Here is a 21,159-nt window from a genome sequence, read left to right as displayed (position 1 = left end):
GCGGCCGCTTCCCCCGCCCGCCCCCTCCCCGCCAAACACGGGCACGTGTGCGCCGGCTTAACCCCTGCGTCACCGCCGGACTCCTGGGTTCTCTCCCGGCTGGGGCCGGGGGAGGCAGTGGGTCGGGGCCCTGGGACCGGGACTCCTGGGTTTTCTCCCGGCTCTGTCCCGGCTTGTTCTGTGACCACGGCGGGTCATTTCCTTCCCTAGGCCTCAGTTTCCCCAGAGCAGCAGGGGCTCTTGCCTTTGCCCTGCGAGGGCTCGGATCTCATTTCGAAAGGCTTCTCCGCAGCTGTGTGGTGCCAGGCTGAGCGGGCAGAGGCAGCCCCGGTGCTGACTCCTCCTGGGGTGCGGGCGGCGGACCGGCCCGTGTCTGGATCTGTGCCGCTGGCAGCGTGGGCTGGGGCGCAGGCGGCGGTGCTGGCTGGGTGTGCGGGGAGCTGGTGCCAGGGCAGTGCAGGGCACCCAGGGAAGGGAAGAGGCTGCAGAGCCCCGGGGATGCTGTGGTCCCGGGAGAGGCTGGTGCCAAGCTGGGAGCTGGCTGGGGACCGTTGTCCTGGCGTTGTTGGGCTTTGGGAGTAAACCGGGTGGGGAGCAGCTGGCTCGGGATCTGCAGCATCACCTTGGAGATGCGCAGACCCCCGGTCCGCACGCCCGGTCCCGCTGCCCCAGCCAGACGGGAACCCACGGAGCTCTTAAATGCCAGGGCTTTTCTGTGGGGGGAGGGAACACGGTCTGTGTTCAGGGCCAAGCCAAGGGCCGGCTGTGCTCAGGGCCGGGGGTCTGGGGCTCTGCCCTGCCTGCTGTCCTCCCCAGAGGTCACTCCGTGGCAGCTGCTGGGTGTACAGAGTGTGTGATGTGATGGGGGTGGCTGGGCCCAGGACTCCCCCCATCGCTCTGGGCCCTGTCCTCCTCCTCGTCCCCCCCATCGCTCTGGGCCCTGTCCAGGGCCCGTTTCGGCCTGGGTGAGCTGGGGATCAGGTGGCTCCGGCTCAAAGGCAGCAAGAGGCCTCTGTCCCTAGAGTGGCTCTGCCTCTTCCACTCAGAAGGGGGGACTCCCTGGCGAGTTCTCCCTTCAGCTGAGCCTGTGGGGTGCGGGCGAGCAGGGGGATGCTGCCCAGAGGGGGGACCAGGCAGGGTGTCTGGCTGAGCTTGGGGGTCTTGTTGGCAGGTGCTTCCCCGGCTGGATGTCTGTGGGGCTGTGCACTGCTGGACTGGTGTCGGGCTGGCCTGCCTCGCTGCCCCCTCATTGCTGGGCTGGCTTTGGCGGCTGCCCAGGGCCCACTTGCTGCAGGGCTGGGCGCTGGAGGCCTTTGGTGACAGACAGGGTTGAGGGCTGCGTTTCTGGGGCAGCTGTGTCAATAGGGGAGGAGATGCGGGGGGGTGGCTTGCTGGCAGGGCGCTCAGGGTGAGGCTGGCTGGGGGACGGGCTGCAGGCTCTGGGGACTCTCTCTGGGGACTCTCTCTGGGGACCCTGCGAGCTGCAGCTCCCTGGCTCCGGCCTGCCCGCGGGAGGGCGTGGGGTGTAGGTGTTCACAAGCAGCCCCTGGCATCTCCAGCTGCCGCGCAGGTTCCCAAGTCCCAGCTGTTGAGGCTGGCAGGAGGGCTGCACTGCCGAGGTTATTTTTATGTGAAACTGATGCTGGTTCTCAGAACAGTTCCCCTCCCCCCTGCAGCTATTGTCTTTTCTGTCCACTGCCCTGGCAGCTCCAGGATGGGGGGCCATCCTGCCAAGCCCCCCTGGTTACTCTAGGGCTGCCCCCCCCATGGCGTCTCTCTTTTTCCCCTGCACCTTTGTGCCAGTGTCCTGGTGTTTACAGTACACTGGGCAGAGCTGGGACTGGGCGGGGTCGCCGTGAGTCGTACAAACACCACCCTAGAGGCTGGAGCCTGCTTCCTCGTGGCAGAAATGGTGGGATCCCCATTGCGCCCCCTCTTCCTCCAGACCCCCTGGGTAGTGGGTCCCTCGGGGGTAGCTTGGGGGGACGACGCTGGACGGGAGCTGAGGGTTCCTGGCTTCCCTTCCCTGTAGCTGAGCCCTTGTGCACTTAGAGTGGGCCCCCGCCCTCCCCATAGTTCTCCCTCTGAATGGTTGCAGGCACTGGGGATGGGGGCAGGATGCAGCCCCGGAGCCAGGCACCTTGGGCTGCCGCTGGGTGCCGGGAGTGCTGAGCCGCCCTGTGGTGGCGCGTGCCCTGCCCCGGGTGCCTGCTGGCGGCCCTGGGGGGCTGCATTAGCCAGCAAGGGAACTAGCTGGTGCCGGATCCCCCCCCCCCCCCGCCGTTTCCAGGGCGCTGGCTGCGGTTTCCGTGGAATCCGTGCAGGGCGTTCCGGGATGTCACGCTGCCTCATCTGGTGGCGGGCGCTGGCCCACGTTGCCATGGCAGCAGCCGCTCTGAGGGCCCACGCACCAGCGCTCCGGAAACCACAGGCTGGTGCTGCCCCCTTGCACAGGGGGGCTGGGGGGGGCAGCTGCCGCTGCGCTGGCAGGGGGAGCGGGGTGAGGGATCCGTCCCCCGGCAGCACCACGAGGGGCTCTGCCTCCCCAGGAATCCCCCTGGGCACCGTGACGGCAGACGGGGGCCTGTTCCCGGGCAGAACAGGGGCCGACGTCCCGGGCACAGGGCCACGCCTGCTCAGAGGGCATCTCGCTCCACCCTCCAGGCCAAGGTCGCACCTGCCAGGGCCTGTCATCTCAGAGGGGCTTTGGCAGAGTCCTGGAGCGGGATGGGGCTCATGTCTGTGCCCCCCGCTCCCGGCCCTCATGGGGACTGCAGGCCGCCTGGGACGGACCCCACAGCAGAAGGGGCTGGGCCTCCAGCCTTGGCCTGTGACGGCCTCCTCTCAGGCATCCTGGTCTGCGCTCAGGACTCCTGGGTTCTCTGCTCAGCCCTGTTCCCGACACTGCCTGGGCTCCCACCTGGCTCAGTCAGGGTTAATCACCCCCCCACACCCCCCCAGCTGCCACAGCCTGGGTGTGTCTGGGAGCATGGGGGGCTGGGTGGGGTGAGCCCAGCCTCTTGCAGTATATGTCCCTGGAGCCATGGGGGAGCTGCCCTGCGACGTCTGCAGAGCCCCACCCCACGTGGGGGTATTTTTAGCACCAGCGTCTGTTTGCATCCCACAGGGGGAGGCTGTTTGTCCTGGATACCAAATACCAGCCCTGGGCACGGTGTCTGTAGCCCGCCCTCCCTGCCGTGGGGCGCAGGGCTGGGGGCTGTGGCTCAGGAGCTCTGCCCGCCCCACAGCGGCTGAGCTGCTCCTGGCGCTGTGTCCGAGTCTCCTTGGCGCCTCTGGCCACTAAGCCCCATGCCCAGCAGCAGGGGCAGCTCCAGGGGTGCCCCAGCTCGCCCCAGTGGTGGCTGGGCATGGCCCCGGTCCCCGCCTGCCTGGACATGGCTGACCAGAAAGGGCTGGGCTTGGCGCCAGGGGGCTGTCCTGGGGGGAGCTGTGCAGTAGCCTAATTCCCAGGCGCTGCTGTCGTCTGGCCCCAGGGCTCGTGCCGCCGGCCTGGGGCAGGGGCTCCGTCAATGCGCTGCCCACACCTGGAGCCTCCTGCTCACTTCGGCACAGGCCAGAATGCTGTGCCCGGAGGGCCCCTCTTTGTCTGCCCGCGGCTGGGGAGTGTGGAGGGGGAAGGGTAGCCGGAGCAGCCCTCAGCCCCATCGAGCCCTATGTCCGACAGCACCAGCATTGGCTGCGTCAGGGGAGGATGCAGGGCTCCCCGCAGCGGGCAGTCCTGGGACACCTGGCCCATGGGCAGCGTCGTGCACTGGCAGTGGCTGGCCCATGCCCTGCGGGGGGGATCTCTGTCAGTCCCTTCGCTGAGGCTCATTCGCCATAGAACTGTCTATTCTTTGCTGAGGCCTGCTACGCTCCCCACCTCGCTGGTGCGCTGCGGCAGGGAGTTCCGCAGACGAATTGTGCCCGTGGGAGTGGTGGGGAGGATGTGTTGATGAGGTGGCGGGGGGCAGAAGGCTGGAGGGTTTGTTGATGGGTGGGGGAGGGAAATGCCATAGCTAACAGCGCGCGGCGGCTGTTGTTTGTTTGGGCTCTGCTCCCGTCTCTAAGGCTGGCTGGAGCCACATGCGACAACGAAGGAAGGAGTGGCCGTTGTGGGCGGGGAGGGCCCCATGGGACTCTTGGGAACCCCTCTCCCTCCCCAGTCAGCTTTTCCACTAGCCCTCCCGTGGCTGGGGCTGGGAAGGGGGAGCTGGCTGGGGCTGTTCTTGCCAAGTGACTCATCAGCTGCGAGGAAAGGAAAGGAAATGGCAAAGGCTGCGGTTTGGGCCTGGGCTGGCAGGTCCTGCCAAGAGAAACAGCCCCTGTGCTGAGCGGGGAGCAAGGGACCTCCGCTCAGCTGCCCCCGCTCCCTGGGAACGGCTCTGCAGGGGAGCGACTCTGGGCAGTGTCTCCTGCTGCCCCGGGGAAAGCCTGGGGCATCCCGGTCGGGAGAGGCTGTGGGCCAGGGTGCCTGTTGGTTTTAGCGTGTGCTCAAGGCCCTTTGCCAGCTGGGGGCTGAGGCCCTGGGGCTCCCTTCCCCTGCTCCACCAAGGGACAGACTGGCTGAGGCATGTAAAAGGAACAAACCCCCCATAGGACACTGCAGCCTGTAAGATCCAGAGCCGTCCGTTTTCTGCCTCCCACAAGCGGTAAGAACCGCAGCCCAGCCCACCCGGAGCTCCTGCCTTATCTCTGCTCCACAGATGGGACGGGCTGGGCCCAGGTCACATGCAGAGCTGGGAATAGAACCCAGGAGTCCTGCCCCCCCAACCCCTACACCCCACTCCCAGGGCTAGGAACAGAACCCAGGCACGTTGCTCCCTTGGCTAGCAGCTGGCAGCTGTTCTCTGTGCTAAGTTGTGGTGACGAGGGCCCCAGGCACCCGGGGAAACTGCCAAAGGCTCTGAGTGAGCCAGCCTCGAGGATGTTCCCTCCCCGCTGCAGGACAGGGGCTCCTGGACTCAGCGCTGCTCCAGCTGCAGCCTCCCACGGGTCCCACCCAGCGCATCCCCTGCGCTGCCCTGGGGGGCTGGCTTGCCTGCGCTGTTCTCTCTAGCCCGCCCCCGGCCCTGGAGATACTCTGCAGGTTGGCAGGTCTTGGTGACCCACTGCCCCTCTGGAGGGGGCATAGCAGTGACCCACCAAGGTGCATTGTGACTGCCCTGGGCGGGCCAAGCGTGGCCCTGAAAACGTTTGCAAGGGTGGGCCTGGGGGTGTCCCAATGGCATGCGGCTATACTCACTGCCCTGCTGCTAGGGGGCTGCCTGGCCCCATGCAGGGCCGTGGGGCAGACAGCAAGCTCTCCGCTGCTCTGAACAGCGCCTGGGGCTGCAAGGGAAGACTGACCGCTAGTGGGCATTTGGTCAGGCAGGGCCCCGCTCTTGCCAGGAGCCCCATGCTTGGCCCAGGACGTGCGGTGCTGGGTGCTCCGGGGCAGGAGGGGATCCCCTGCTGTGGCCGTTCGCTCCGGGGCGGCGCTGCCCCTCAGAGCAGTTCTGGGGGGGGGTGCCAATCTGGTGGTGCGGGTGTGGTTCTAGCAGGGAAAGGTGCAGCCTCCCAGCGTGGCGCGGGCCCCACCCCAGGCGAGCCGGGGCCGCCTCTGCAGGGGGGTCGTGTCAGTTCCCCTGCCACAGGCCCCGGGTTCAACCCCCGGCGTGGCCAGGCCTGGGGCTGCGGCCGTCCCGGGGCCTTGCTGGGAGCTGGCCGTGCTGTGGCTGGCGGCCAGGGGCTGTTGTCACAGCTGTCCTGTGAGCTCTGGCGCAGGGGGAGTCCCGGGCGGCTCTGGCCCTGTCGTCGGAGCCATGGGCTCTCCTCTGATGAGGTAACGGGAAAGGGAGCCAACAAGGAACGTGCGGAGGGCTCCCCTCTGCGCTGGGCCCTGGCGCGGGTCCTGTGCGGCTGGCCTCAGGCCGGGGCCACTGCTCTGCACCCTGGGCTCCCCACGCACGCGGCCGCAGCCTGCACGTCCTTGACAGCTCTGACAGGTCTCGGCCCCTGCGCCATGGGGGCTGCCCTGGGCGCTTCCCGGGGGAGGGAGGGTTGTGCACCAGATGTTGGGGTGGCTGGGGATTGCTCCCCCGGGGCGGGCTGCGCAGGAGGCTTGGTCCCGGGCTGTGCGGGTGGGGGGAGCTGCTGAGGGGGCTCAGGCTTTGGCTAGGGTGGCTTGGTCCTGGGCTGAGGGTGCTGGGGGTGTGGGTCCAGAGCTGGGGGGGACCCTGGGGGTAGGGGCTCAGTGCAAAACTAGAAGGCCTGATGTGGGCTCTGTCCTGGGCTGCTGGTGGGGGGGGCTCAGGCCCGGGCTGTGGGGATGCTGGGGGGTTGGTCCTGGGCTGTGGGAGGTCAGTCCTGGGCTGGGAGGGATGCTGTGGGGGGGTCGGTCCCATGCTGGGGGAGATGCTGGGGGGGATGGTCCCAGACTGGGGGGGATGCTGGGGGGTCGGGCCTGGGGAGATGCTGGGGGGGATGCCGGGGGGTCGGTCCCGGGCCCAGGGAGATGCCGGGGGTCGGTTCCAAACTGGGGGGGTCGGTCCCGGGCCGGAGGGGATGCCGGGGGGTCAGTCCTGGGCCGGGGGGGATGCCGGGGGGTCGGTCCCGGGCCCAGGGAGATGCCGGGGGTCGGTTCCAAACTGGGGGGGTCGGTCCCGGGCCGGAGGGGATGCCGGGGGGGGGTTGGTTCCGAGGGGGTGTCGGTTCTGAGCTGGGGGGGTCGGTCCCAGGCTGGGGGGGATGCCGGGCCTGGGGAGGTGCCGGGGGGTCGGTCCCGGGCCGGGGGGGATGCCGGGGGGGTCGGTTCTGAGCTGGGGGGGTCGGTCCCTGGCCGGGGGAGATGCCGGAAAGGGGGTCGGTTCTGAGGGGGGGGTCGGTTCCGAGATGGGGGGGTCGGTCCCGGGCTGGAGGGGATGCTGGAGGGTCGGTCCCAGGCTGGAGGGGATGCCGGGGGGGGGGTCGGTCCCGGGCACGGCGGGGCCGGCTCGGCGCTGGCGGGGCCCCGGCCGCTCGGGGCGGGGCGGGGCTGGGCTGGGCGGCTCCTGTCCCGGCCGGGCCGGGCCGAGCCGAGGAGGCAGCGCAGCGGCATGGCCAGCAGCCCGGACCCCGCGCCCTCCGTGGCCGCCTACTTCGCCTACAAGCGGGCGGTGCTGCGGGGCGCCGAGGGGCTGCTGAGCGGCCGCTCGGAGCCGGAGCGGAGGAGCGACCTGAGCCGGCGGCTCTGCTGCGTCGGTGGGTCCGGCCGGGGGGCGGGGGGTGCAGTGCGGGGGGGGGGGTTGCAGTGACGGATGCAGTGTCCGGGAGGGTGCAGCGATGGGTGCAGTGTGTGTGTGGGGGGTTGGTTGCAGTGACGGATGCAGTGTCCAGGGGGGTGTAGTGACAGGGTGGGGGATGCAGCGATGGGTGCAGTGTGTGTGGGGGGGGTTGGTTGCAGTGACGGGTGCAGCGACAGGGTGGGGGGTGCAGCGATGGGTGCAGTGTGTGTGGGAGGGTTGGTTGCAGTGACGGGTGCAGTGTCCGGGGGGTGCAGTGACAGGGTGGGGGGTGTGGCGATGGGTGCAGTGTTGGGGTGCTGAGGGAGGGGGTGCAGTGCTGGGTGCAGTGACGAGGTAGTGAGGGAGGGGTACAAGGGCACCCCAGGCCCTCACTCCTGCCACTAGACTCGGCTGCCCGGGGTGTGTTTGTTCTGCCCGAGCTCAGCCGACCCCGCTCCCGCTTTCAGGGCAGCGACGGGTTAATGGTTTGGGGGCGGGACTTGCCCTCGCCCCGCCTCCTGCTGTCGGGCAGTGGGAGGGGCCTGCCAGGGTAGCAGTGACCCTTGAGCCAAGCGATTGAGCAATGTGCAGCTCCCCGCCCCCCCCCAGCTCCCCGGGAGGCGGGGCAGCCCCTCCCCCTGCAGGGACAGGTGCAGGAGGGATCACACGCACACCTTGGTGGCCCATCCCCCCATGGACCCCTGAGGCCTTGGGGAGCCCGGCTGGGGCAGCCCTTGTCTGCTGGCAGAGGACGGGGTCCCCCCCTGGAGCTGAGACGGGCTCGTGCTTCCCCAGCCCCTCTAGCAAAGCTGCCAGCCCCAGAGCACTGCCCCAAATGGGCCCTGCTCCCCAGCCGTCTGGGGCAGGCGCCCGGTGGGTGACCCCAGTTCTCCTACTGCCCTGCCTGCCTCGCCCCGTTCTGCGCTGCTGGGGAGCAGTGCCGTGCAGGGCTGGGTGCGGAGCCGTGAGCCGTGCATGGGCCTCGCCCCGGGTGAGGGAGGGGAGTGGCAGGCAGGTGCGTCCAGCTGGGGGCCCATGGCGGTGAAGCTCAGGGCCCCCCTCCCCCCCCCCCCGGCTGGCGTTGAGCAGACGTGGCGGCTGGCAGTGACGGGACGCTGCTGGTCCCTCAAGCTGCACGGCACTGGGAAGCCTGCAGTTCTGGGGCTGGCTGGACACAGGGGAGTGATTGGTTTGTGGGTCTCTCAGGCTGTAGTGGGGGTGTCTGGCTGTAGCGGGGGTGACTGGTCTTCAGGGCTCTGCGGCTGTAACAAGGGGTGTCTGGCTGTAGCGGGGGGTGACTGGTCTTCAGGGCTCTGCGGCTGTAACAAGGGGTGTCTGGCTGTAGCGGGGGGTGACTGGTCTTCAGGGCTCTGCGGCTGTAACAAGGGGTGTCTGGCTGTAGCGGGGGTGACTGGTCTGCAGGCCTCTCTGGCTGTAGTGGGGGTGATTCTTTTGTGGGGCTCTCTGGCTCTAGGAGGGGCTCTTTGGCTGTAGCAGAGGCTGTCCATGTGTAGCAAGGGTGTCTGGTCTGCAGGGCTCTGGCTGGAGCAAGGGGTGTCCGGCTGTAGCAGGGGTGATGGGTCTGCGGGCTGGCTGGCCGTAGCAGGGGGCTGGCTGTAGCAGGCAGTGCGGGGGCCTGTGACTCGACTGGAGGGGGGTGGCTGCCGGGCCAGATGCTGGGTTGACATAGAACCAGTAGGCTCAGACCCCACCCCCGGGTAGGTGCCCGGCTCTCGGTGGTTCTCAGTCTGGTTTGCTGCAGCCCTGGGCAGCCTGGACTCTGCCCTCACGGCCGGCTGCAGTGCGAGTTCTCCCGACCTTCCCAGAGGCTCTGGGCGCAGGGCTGGGCCCATGCTGTGCGATTCACGTGGGATCCAGCAGGGGGTGCCCTAGAAATTCCCCCCTCGTGACCGGATCCAGGGTTCGCAGGGGCCTGGCCAGCTCCTGTGATGGGGGCAGAGACCTCCTCGGGGCAGGACCCTCTCTGCCAGGCACTGTACAGGCACGGGGTGAGCCAGGGGCAGCAGGAGCACCCCAGCTCCCTCGTCTGGGTCAAGCTGCGCCGGGCCTGGTGCAGAGGGCTGTTGGGGGCCGAAGGGGGACAGCGAGGGCCTTTTGCAGATGTGTCCGGCAGGCGCTTTCCTGGCATGAGGGGCAGCCTGGGAGAACCCAAAGGAGCTTGTTGGAAGGTGTGAGAAATGGGGGTTGGCCTTGTGGGCGGGGGCGCCATCGCGGGAGAGGTGGCGGGCAGCACCTGACATTGAGACCGGCTGCCCGATGTGCCAGCATCGGGGAGCCAGCAGAGGCTGCAGGGGGTCACGGGTAGTGTGGGGGCTGGGAGACTTGAATGGGCTGAAGCCGAGATTGTGATTCGGCTACTTGGAGTCTGTGAATCCAGCCTGGGGGCTCTGCTCTGGCTCCGCAGTGTGGGTGTATAGGGGGGCTGAAGGGGGTGTGTGTACTAGAGTTGGGGGGGCTCTGGCGAGATGAGGGGTGCTCAGTGATCAGCAGATCCCCCCTGGCCTTAGACTCTGTAACCCCCTTAGTCTCCTAGCCCTGGGCTGGTGGGTGGGCGGCTGAGCTGTCTCAGGCTGTGGCTGGGCCAGACCGGTGCTGCACCCTGCCCGGCTGACGGCGGGGCGCCCTGGGGTCTGAGGGGGGCAGCCCTTGGGGCCTGCCCTGCCCCTGCCAGTTACACAGAGGGCCAGACGCAGCAACAGGGAGAGACAGGAGCAAATGCAGCCATCGCTACGCCGACCCCACAGCACCCCCTGCTGGGAGCTCCCCGCCCAGCCAGCGCCCTGCCCCACTCCCCACAGCGCCCCCTGCTGGGAGCTCCCCGCCCAGCCAGCGCCCTGCCCCACTCCCCACAGCACCCCCTGCTGGGAGCTCCCCGCCCAGCCAGCGCCCTGCCCTGCCCCCACAGCGCCCCCTGCGGGGAGCTCCCCGCCCAGCCAGCGCCCTGCCCCACTCCCCACAGCACCCCCTGCTGGGAGCTCCCCACCCAGCCAGCGCCCTGCCCCACTCCCCACAGCGCCCCCTGCTGGGAGCTCCCCGCTCAGCCAGCGCCCTGCCCCACTCCCCACAGTGCCCCCTGCTGGGAGCTCCCCGCCCAGCCAGCGCCCTGCCCCACTCCCCACAGCGCCCCCTGCTGGGAGCTCCCCGCCCAGCCAGCGCCCTGCCCCACTCCCCACAGCACCCCCTGCTGGGAGCTCCCCGCCCAGCCAGCGCCCTGCCCTGCCCCCACAGCGCCCCCTGCTGGCAGCTCCCTGCCCAGCCAGCGCCCTGCCCTGCCCCCACAGCGCCCCCTGCTGGCAGCTCCCTGCCCAGCCAGCGCCCTGCCCTGCCCCCACAGCGCCCCCTGCTGGAAGCTCCCTGCCCAGCCAGCGCCCTGCCCTGCCCCCACAGCGCCCCCTGCTGGAAGCTCCCTGCCCAGCCAGCGCCCTGCCCTGCCCCCACAGCGCCCCCTGCTGGCAGCTCCCCGCCCAGCCAGCGCCCTGCCCTGCCCTGCCCTGCCCCCACAGCGCCCCCTGCGGGGAGCTCCCCGCCCAGCCAGCGCCCTGCCCTGCCCCCACAGCGCCCCCTGCTGGAAGCTCCCTGCCCAGCCAGCGCCCTGCCCTGCCCCCACAGCGCCCCCTGCTGGCAGCTCCCCGCCCAGCGAGCGCCCTGCCCTGCCCTGCCCCCACAGCGCCCCCTGCTGGCAGCTCCCCGCCCAGCCAGCGCCCTGCCCTGCCCCCACAGCGCCCCCTGCTGGCAGCTCCCCGCCCAGCCAGCGCCCTGCCCTGCCCCCACAGCGCCCCCTGCTGGCAGCTCCCCGCCCAGCCAGCGCCTGCCCTGCCCCCACAGCGCCCCCTGCTGGCAGCTCCCCGCCCAGCCAGCGCCCTGCCCTGCCCCCACAGCGCCCCCTGCTGGCAGCTCCCCGCCCAGCGAGCGCCCTGCCCTGCCCTGCCCCCACAGCGCCCCCTGCTGGCAGCTCCCTGCCCAGCCAGCGCCCTGCCCTGCTCCCACAGCGCCCCCTGCTGGCAGCTCCCCGCCCAGCCAGCGCCCTGCCCTGCCCTGCCCCCACAGCGCCCCCTGCGGGGAGATCCCCACCCTGCCCCGCCCCCACAGCGCCCCCTGCTGGGGAGTGACTGTCTTGGCTGGGTGGGCTGCGGCAGCTTGCGAGCGAGCGCCCAGCTCTGTGACGTGCGTTGGCGTCAGCCGGGGCCCGGCAGCTCATTGCTCCATATGTGTCAGTGGCTGGAAAATACTTGTGGTTTAGAAACCGTTGTCGGGCACATTCTTCCCCGCGCTGGCCCCGGCCCAGCTCTGCTCCTTGGAAACCGAGGGGGCGGTGGCTGGGGGGAGCCCGGGCTGGGAAGCGAGGGGGGCAGCTGGATCTAGCACCTCCGCTTTCCCTGCCTTTGCCCTGCTGCCTCGCCCGGGGCTGCTCGGAGCCGGCGCTGGTCCAGGCTTGTCCCAGGGCAGCCCCGGCCCCTGCAGGGCCCTGCCAGGGGGGTCTGACCCCCAGCCCTAGCCTGCAGCTGGGGAAATGCTCTGGCAGCAGCGGGGCCAGGCTGGGATTTCTGAGCGGGGCACACCCAGGCAGCAAACAGGATGGGGAGGCCCTGTCAGCTCCTGGCCTGGCCACTAGTGGGGCCCTTCCCTCTGGCCCTGACCTTCGCGGGGGGCTGGCCAGCGAGCAGGGGGCTGCCTCTGTCCCCAGGCGGGGCTGTTCTGGGGCTAGCGAAGCCAGTGTGCCGGAGGCCTGGGTGTCCCCGGTGCACTCAGCCCTGCCCAGGGGGGAGGGGCTGTTCTGGGGGGCCAGGGGCGTGTGGGACGTGGCCCCTGGCCCCAGGCAGGCCCTCGGCTGAGCTCCGTCGGCTCCTTGCGCCCACGGGGCTGGGGAGAGCTTCTGGCTCTGTCCCCGGAGGGCGCTGTGCTAGGAGCAGGGCGTGTCCCTGAGGCGGCATGAGTCAGGGTGCAGCCATGTGTCGCAGCCCCCTTGCCCTGGGGGTGCGTGCAAGGTCCATGCTGCACCCAGGTGCCAGCTTCCTGTGCGGAGCGCCTTATACCCTGGGGAGCGGCTGGGGTTCCCTCTGCAGCTCCTCCCCCGCGCCGTGCACAGGGCTGGGGGAGGGGTGCGGGCCCTCTCCCTTCCCCATGGCGGCTCCGGGGCTTTCTGCAGCTGGCCCTGTCCCGGGGGCACCGTGGGGCTCCTGGGGTCTCTCTGGCCTGCGCTGAGCCTTGTCCCCCCAGGCCTGGCTGAGGTGGGCTGAAGCCGAGGGGGAGCAGCACAGGGTGGGGAGGTGTATTCTCCTGTGCCCACCGCCCAGCCTCCCAGGGGGAGTCTCCCCAAGGGCTGTGGGGCACTGGAGCCATGCCCCCCATGACAGCGGGAGATCCCTGCGCCTGGGGCAGCTGTCCCGTCGGGGGCACCCGAATGGGCACCAGGGCCCAGATCCCCTCCTGGGGGAGAGTCCAGCCTGGCCCCCCTGCTCCCGGGTGCAGCCCTCTGACCCCGCGCCTGGCTGCGGCAGGGCAGGCTGGCTGCGGGCAGGAAAGGGTTACGAGCAGGAGGCCGGTGGCTGTGGGCTCGGAGGTTTCCTGACTCTCTCCGGCAGCGGGCAAGGGCGGGGAGCCCCCGCCCCGGCCAGCCGCTCTCTGGGGGAGGAGTCTGGGGAGCGGAGGGGCAGGCCTGCCCCCCGGGGCAGAGGAGCTGGAGCCGGGGTGGGGAGAGCTGCTCAGCGCTGCCTCTCCAGTCACCGGCCAGGCAGCAGGGCAGGGCAGGGCAGGGCAGGGCAGGGCGGAGATCGCTGGGGGGTCCCGGGGACCATGTCCAGGCAGCGGCTGTGGAGCCCGGAGCCGGAGGGCCCCGAGGAGAACCTCTACCTGGCCGTGCTGAGGGCCACGGAGGGCAAGAAAGGTACCGAGCCCCTGCCCAGCCTGCCCCCCATCCTGGGCTTTCTGTGGAGGGGGCTGAACACGGGGGGGTGGGGGGGGCTGGACTGTGACGGGGGATGGAGACATGGGGGGCTGTACCTGCAGGATGGGGGGGCCTGCGATGGACCTGGGGGATTGAGGACATGGGGGGCTGTACCTGCAGGATTGGGGGGCCTGTGACGGACCTGGGGGATGGGGGATTTGGGGGCTGTACCTGCAGGATGGGGGGGCCTGTGATGGACCTGGGGGATGGGGGATTTGGGGGGCTGTACCTGCAGGACGGGGCGGACTGTGATGGGCTTGGAGGGGGCTCTGCTGCACTGGGATGTAGGGGGCTATGCTAAGCATGGGGGATAGGGGGGGCTGTACCTGGGCGGTGTGGGGGATTGCCTGCTCTGGGATGTAGGGGGCTATGCTGTGCCTAGGGAATGGGGTGTGGGGGTTGCCGGTGTTGGGGTCTCTGTCCTAGGGCTGTGCATGGGGAGGCAGCTGTGGAGAGACCATGCTGTCTGGGGGGCTGCTCTGTGCATGGCGTGTTTGTTGGGGGGGGGGGGGGCTGACCTCAGCAGTGACCCTCCTTGTGGTGCCAGTCCCTGGCCCTGGTGCTGTGCTCTGTGTGTGTGTGTGGGGGGGGGGTCTGTGCCCTGGCACCCCAGCTGCTGTGAGCTCTGCCCCACACACTGCCCACCCCCTGGGCATTCCATGCTGGGGGCAACCCCCCCCCCCGTGGCACTGTGGCCCCCAGGGCACTCTGAGCAACCCCCAGGGCCCCCGGCTGTCCAGCCATAGCTATAGGGGGCCCAGGGCCTCTGCCCTGGCTGGGGTGTGTTTGGGCATCACTGGGGCTGTGGGGGAGGAGAGGTCAATGGGGTCCTGTGGGGGGCTCCTGCCGGCTCTGCCCCCTGCTCCCAGCCCCATCTCCGAGCCCCTCCATGCCCCCCCCCGGTAGGTGCAGTGGCTGGCAGGCGCTGGGAACCCTGCCTGCCTGCGGGAGTGGCACTTCCTGCCCCGCCCAGCCTGCCCACGCTGGAATGAGCTGGGGGGGGCTAGGAGAAGCGTCCCAGGGGCTCGATTGCCGCCGTGCTCCTGCCTTGGGGGTGGTGCCCCGCTGGAGCTGAGCCCCAGGGGTGTGTCTGTGCCTCCCCCTCATGTCTGCTGAGAGCTGCTCTGCCCCGGCTGCCCCTCGGGTGCAGCCCCCGCCCCTGGGTCCCGTGGGGGAAGTCGGCCCTGCCCCCGGAGGCACACCCCTGCTGGGCACCCGTCCCAGCGAGTGTCTGGCCCTGGGCGCCTGGGAGCTGCACGGGCAGATCTCCACGCTCTCCTGGCCGGACAAGACACGACACGTGAAACCCACGTGGGGAGGGCAGCTGTGCCAGCCCACCCCCGGGGCAGCGAGCCTGTTGGGGCGGGGGGGTCCCCTCTTCATTCGGGCAATTCAGGCTTGGAGGAGGGGTGGGTTCTGGGGAGGGGAGTGTGGCCATTTACACCTGGGCAAGGGGGGATGTTATCCTTGGCTAGCTGCCGTGTGGGGGGCCCTAGTGCCTCCCGGGTGTTCCCAGCCTCCTCACGACCACAGCTCGCCTGTCCCCGCTGGGCTGTAACCTGCTCATGGGGGGTGTTACACAGGGGCCATGGGGAGACTCCTCCCTGTCCCGGGCAGGTCAGTGCTCCCCCCACCCTCCCCACTGGCCCAGGGCTCTGGCGGCTAGTGTGGGGCCGGGACTGGAACGCAGGCCTCCTAGCCCCTGAGCCCCTGAGGCCAGTGCAGAGCTGGGCGGAGCCTGTTGCTTCTGGGGCCATGTGCTGGGGGTGATGGAGCTGAGCTGCCCCTCAGGGAGGGCTTGGGGTCCCCACAGAGCTCTGGAGGGGTTCAGCATGAAGGACCGTGGCTCCAGAAATGCCTTGGGGAAGGAGGGGGGTTTGGAATGGCTCCTCTGCTCCCTGCCTGCCATGGGGCTGGCCTTGCTCCTGCAGCCCTCAGAGATGAGGGTGTCTGTGGGGTGAGAGATGGGCCCTCTGGCTCAGGCAGAGAGCAGGGGGGCACCTGGGCATCGTTCCTGGCACTGCCTGCCCATGGCTCGATGTTCCCAGCTGCTGCTGAGCTGGGGCCGGGTGGGGCTGAGCCGGTCCCCACCGGAGCAGCACGGCCTGTCCTGCCGGACACGGGTCCCAGCCCCTGAGCCAGCTGTGGGGCCCACCCCAGTGTCTGCGGGGCAGGGCATCTGGGCTGTTCTCCGGGGGGCCCTGGCCTGCTGGGCGTGCAGACGGCTGCTCCCTGCCGTGTGCCAGCACCCCTACTCCCCATGGCTCTCCCAGTAGTGACTGAGACCCCCGCCCCCACACAGGGACCCCCCGCCCGTTGCTGCCGAAGAGCCGCTCCCCTTGGCTCGCCTGCCCCCCTGCTGCCTTTGGGTCCCTGCTGTGGCCTGTTTGCTGGCGCCTTTTGGGGGCTCTCGCCTCTGCCCTGGACCCCTAGAGCGTGTGGGGCTCAGGAGGCACCAGCCCCAGGGGCAGCAGGCTCCTGCAGTGGGGTGAGTGCTGGGGGGCACTGGAGGGGGCGCCCTGGGGCCCGGCCGGCAGGGACCGACCCAGGTTGCTGCGCTCGGAGGGGTGCCCGGCTGCTGTGACCCACGTGGGAGTGGGTGCAGGGGGCTGCTCTGGGGCATCGGCCATCAGCTCCTCGTGCCCTGGGGCTGGGCATGGGGCACAGCAGGGGGGCACGGCGCGGCGTGTGAGTCATTGCAACCATTTCCTTCCCATTGGCACCGATGAGTCAGGCCCCTTCCTGCCTGTGCTGAGCTCTGGGAGCCTGCGGGGTCTTGCTCATCCCTCTTCTGAGTTCTGGCCCTGCTTGCCGGGGGGGGGCTGCCACCGCTCTTCCCCGCCCAGACTCCGTAAGCCCCCTGTGCCCTCCCACATGCACTAACACCCGTCGTCTCCTCTCTTGCAGATGAGCGAGACCGGGTCCAGAAGAAAACCTTCACCAAATGGGTCAACAAGCACCTCATCAAGGTAAGGGTGCCCGCCCGCCCCCCCATGGGTAGGGGGTGGGACCTCTCGGCGGAGGGCAGGGCAGCAGGGGTGACAGCCCAGGGCTGGGCAGGTCCCTCACTGTTAACCAGCAGTGACTGGTTAGCCTGTGGAACTCACTGCTGCAGGATGGGTGGAGTGAACAGCTGACAATAGGCGGCTCCTACTGTGGGGGGCAAAGTGCCGGCTTGGGGGAAGGTCACTGCATTGCTTTCAGGCCCAGCAGCCCTGGTGGCAATTAACCCCCTGTCACTGGAGCTGGGACTCTCCCCTTGGGGGGCCCAGTTATGGAAGGGCCAGCACACCCCAATCCCTTTCCCAGGGGTGGCTCTCAGGAGGGGAGACCCCTTTGGAGGGGACCCAGCCCCTGGGGGGCCCTAGCCTCCTTCAGCTGGTGGCTACCTGAGTGCCCCGTGTGTGACCACTCCTGTCTGGCTGCGAGGTGCAGTCCTGCATACTGCCACGCTACCCGCTGTGCCCCACCCCCATGGCTGCCCTGGGGTGGGCGGGATGCCAGAACCGGGATGGAGAGGGGCACATGGAGGGCATCCCACACCTCCCCGTGTGTGACTTGGGGCTGGAAGACCAGGCTCCGCCGAGCGGCAGCCACAGAGTAAGTGACGGGGAGGCGCTGTCTGCGCTGGGTCGGAGCACCGGGCGCCTGGACTGGGCAGGGGGTGGCGGTGTCTGGGCTGCCCTAGATCACGTCTGTCCCCAGCCCGCCGGGGCACGTGCCTGGAACTCGCAGGCTGCGGTGGGCACCAGAGCAGACAGTGCAGCACGGGGCTGGCTGGGGCTGCTGGGCGCTGCGCAGCACTGGTTGGTAATGCCTGGGCAGGGGTGCGGGGAGCAGTCCCTGCCCACGGCGAGGGGAGGCGAGGGCCAGCCGTGCCACAGTATGTGAGGGCGGTGCCCAGCTCCTGCTGGGAGGAGCATCCACATCTGGCACCTGGCTCCGCTCTGCCTCCTGGTGTGAGCCCCAGCCGGAGAGCTTGGCGGGGTGGGAGAAGGGGTGCCTGGCGACAAGGAGACAAGGGCTGGGCGCCGGAGCAGTGGGAAGCTGTGTGCTCTGACCAGGCAGGGGCAGTTCAGGCAGGCCGGGGAGCAAGCCTCCGGAGCCTCCCTGGCCTGGAAGGAGCCGCTTTGCCTCGTGCCTGCAGGCAGCCCCATGCCCGGCCGAGCTGGCTGGCTGCCTCTCCTCCCACGGCCGCGCTGAGCACACAGCAGCCTGCGGCCCGGCTCTCAATGGGCGATTGTGCTCCGGCCCCGAGGAGAAGGGGATGTTCCGGGGGGCGTTGATGAAGCCGGATTTCAGAGCTGCGCGGCCAGCGTCCTGTGACGCAGCGTCTGCTCCCCCACCCCCGCCGCAGCCGGGCACTTGCGAAAACTTGGCTCTGCTGTGTCTTCCACTGTGGAAAGTCGGCTCTGGCCTCCCAGCAGATCAGCCAGGCCCTTCCGATGGGCCTGGGGAGACGGGAAGTGCCTGGCTGGATCCGCATGGGCCCTGCCTCCTGCCCGACGGGGCTGGCACCAGAGGGAGGGGCAGGAACCCTGCAGCAGGGAGTGCGGGGCTGACGGGACAGCTCCCTCGCCCTGGATAGGAGGGACTGGAGCTCTTTCTGTTGTAACCTCAGCTCTTCTCATGAGTCACGTCACTGTCTGCTCTGCCCTGGAAATTGCTGAGCTCTCAGCCTTGCTGGCATCTTGCAGCAGGGAGTTCCCCAGGTTGCTGCAGTGCAGGGACACAGCCCTGGCCCCGCATCTAACCAGTAATGCCTGGCCCGGCCGAATGCAGGGACATGGCCCCGGCCCCGCGTCTAACCAGTAATGCCCGGCCCGGCCAAATACAGGGACGTGGCCCCAGCCCCGCGTCTAACCAGTAATGCCCGGCCCGGCCGAGGGCAGGAACACGGCCCCGGCCCCGCGTCTAACCAGTAACACCCGGCCCGGCTGAGTGCAGGGACACGGCCCTGGTCCCGCGTCTAACCAGTAACGCCCAGCCCGGCCGAGTGCAGGGACACGGCCCTGGCCCCACGTCTAACCAGTAACACCCGGCCCGGCTGAGTGCAGGGACACGGCCCAGGCCCCGCGTCTAACCAGTAACGCCCGGCACGGCTGAGTGCAGGGACACGGCCCTGGTCCCGCGTCTAACCAGTAACGCCCGGCACGGCTGAGTGCAGGGACACGGCCCTGGTCCCGCGTCTAACCAGTAACGCCCGGCACGGCTGAGTGCAGGGACACGGCCCTGGTCCCGCGTCTAACCAGTAACGCCCGGCACGGCTGAGTGCAGGGACACGGCCCTGGCCCCGCGTCTAACCAGTAACGCCCGGCCCGGCTGAGTGCAGGGAAACGGCCCTGGCCCCGCATCTAACCAGTAACGCCCGGTCCGGCTGAGTGGCGGGACACAGCCCTGGCCCCGCATCTAACCAGTAACGCCCGGTCCGGCTGAGTGGCGGGACACAGCCCTGGCCCCGCGTCTAACCAGTAACACCCGGTATGGCTGAGTGCAGGGACACAGCCCTGGCCCCGCGTCTAACCAGTAACACCCGGTATGGCTGAGTGCAGGGACACGGCCCTGGCCCTGTGTCTAACCAGTAATGCCCAGCCTGGCTGAGTGCAGGGACATGGCCACGGCCCCGCATCTAAGCACTAGTGCCCGGCTGAGCACGGGGACATAGCCAGGGCCCCGCGTCTAACCACTAGTGCCCGGCTGAGCACAGGGACACGGCCACGGCCCCTCTTCTAACCACTGGTGCCCAGCTGAGCATGGGGACACGGCCAGGGCCCCGAATCTAACCAGTAACGCCCGACTGAGCACGGGGACGTGGCCACGGCCCTGCGTCTAACCAGTAACGCCCGACTGAGCACGGGGACGTGGCCACGGCCCTGCGTCTAACCAGTAACGCCCGACTGAGCACGGGGACAGGGCCACGGCCCTGCGTCTAACCAGTAACGCCCGACTGAGCACGGGGACGGGGCCACTGCCCTGCATCCAACCACTAGCGCCCAACTGAGCACAGGGACGGGGCCACGGCCCTGCGTCTAATCAGTAACGCCCGACTGAGCACGGGGACGTGGCCACGGCCCTGCGTCTAACCAGTAACGCCCGACTGAGCACGGGGACGTGGCCACGGCCCTGCGTCTAACCAGTAACGCCCGACTGAGCACGGGGACGGGGCCACTGCCCTGCATCCAACCACTAGCGCCCAACTGAGCACAGGGACGGGGCCACGGCCCTGCGTCTAATCAGTAACGCCCGACTGAGCACGGGGACGGGGCCACGGCCCTGCGTCTAACCAGTAACGCCCGACTGAGCACGGGGACGGGGCCACGGCCCTGCGTCTAACCACTAGCGCCCGACTGAGCACGGGGACGGGGCCACGGCCCTGCGTCTAACCACTAGCGCCCGACTGAGCACGGGGACGGGGCCACGGCCCTGCGTCTAACCAGTAACGCCCGACTGAGCACGGGGACGGGGCCACGGCCCTGCGTCTAACCAGTAACGCCCGACTGAGCACGGGGACGGGGCCACGGCCCTGCGTCTAACCACTAGCGCCCGACTGAGCACGGGGACGGGGCCACGGCCCTGCGTCTAACCACTAGCGCCCGACTGAGCACGGGGACGGGGCCACGGCCCTGCGTCTAACCACTAGCGCCCGACTGAGCACGGGGACGGGGCCACGGCCCTGCGTCTAACCAGTAACGCCCGACTGAGCACGGGGACGGGGCCACGGCCCTGCGTCTAACCAGTAACGCCCGACTGAGCACGGGGACGGGGCCACGGCCCTGCGTCTAACCAGTAACGCCCAACTGAGCACGGGGACGGGGCCACGGCCCTGCGTCTAACCAGTAACACCCGACTGAGCACGGGGACGGGGCCACTGCCCTGCATCCAACCACTAGCGCCCGACTGAGCACAGGGACGGGGCCACAGCCCTGTGTATAACCACTAGTGCCCAACTGAGCATGGGGCCACGGCCTCGTGTCTAACCACTGGTGCCCAGCTGAGCATGGGGACACGGCCACGGCCCCACATCTAACCAGTAACGCCCGACTGAGCACGGGGACATGGACATGGCCCCTCGTCTAACCACTAGTGTCCGGCTGAGCATGGGGATGTGGCCACGGCCCCGCGTCTAACCAGTAATGCCTGGCTGAGCACGTGGACATGGCCACGGCCCTGCACCATGCAGGACATGCCGCCTCCTAGCACCGGCCTTTGCCCTGGCACCACGAGCCAAGCCCGGCTCCAGAGAGCAGCACGCGCTGGAGCCCGCCTGCCCTGCCCCCACACGCGTGTCTGGCCACGCACATTCTGGTGTGCCTGCCTGCACCAGCCCTGTGCCAGGCCTGTAATCCCTGCCCCCATGCTCTGTGCACTCAGCTCCCAGGGGCAGGGCCTGGCCTGGCTGGGACGCATCCGGCACACCCCAAACCAGGGCAGACAGCCAACCCTGGCGCCCGTGGCCAGGGCCCTGGGCTACCTGCACAGGCAGAGCGCAGGGTGGCCCATGGGGGGCAGCGCATGGGGCCAGGCAGGGGAGATGCCGGGGCTGGCCAGGCTGTGGGGCTGGGTGGGTGGGAGCTCGCTGGCCTGACCCATGTGGGCCGTGAGGCTGGCACAGGGGGCTCCGGCTCTGTGCAGGGGGCAGGCACGGTGCAGCTCTGCAGTTCCGCCATGGGGAGGCCCCCTGTGTGGGGAGGGGAATCTCTCTGCTTTGGTTGGCTCCCCATCGCTCCCTGGGGCCTGCTCCGCCCAGGGGGTGAGTGCTGGGCCGGGCTCTCCCAAGCCAAGGGGCTCCAGGGGCACTGCCCGGAGTGGAGCATCCAGTGTGGGGGGCCCAGGATCCCTGCTGTGCTCACGGCCCCGGGGCATGGGCAGCAGGCCGGGCGGGGGCTGGGGAGCTGAACACAGGGTCTGCACCTCCTCTCTGCCCCTAACCCCCCTCTCTCTCTCTTCCTG

The 21,159-nt window shown here is 69.6% G+C and overlaps 1 protein-coding gene across 5 annotated transcripts in view; it reads left to right on the top strand.

Moving 5' to 3' along the window:
- Positions 1–21,159, top strand: part of PLEC (plectin) — a 173,208-nt gene that overhangs the window by 97,202 nt on the left and 54,847 nt on the right. For 3 of the 5 annotated variants that reach the window (XM_077809596.1, XM_077809592.1, XM_077809593.1), the window contains one exon: positions 16,117–16,178. In XM_077809596.1, the coding sequence (XP_077665722.1) occupies positions 16,117–16,178 (62 nt within the window). Of the gene's footprint in view, positions 1–5,777; positions 5,825–7,069; positions 7,222–16,116; positions 16,179–21,159 lie in introns of those variants that run through there. The other 2 variants (XM_077809595.1, XM_077809594.1) reach the window with 2 other exon arrangements.

Source organism: Eretmochelys imbricata, chromosome 2 (genome assembly GCF_965152235.1).
Source record: "Eretmochelys imbricata isolate rEreImb1 chromosome 2, rEreImb1.hap1, whole genome shotgun sequence".
NCBI classification, from domain to species: domain Eukaryota; kingdom Metazoa; phylum Chordata; order Testudines; family Cheloniidae; genus Eretmochelys; species Eretmochelys imbricata.
Note: the sequence above shows the minus strand (reverse complement) of the source record. Positions and strands in the feature narration are given on the sequence as shown.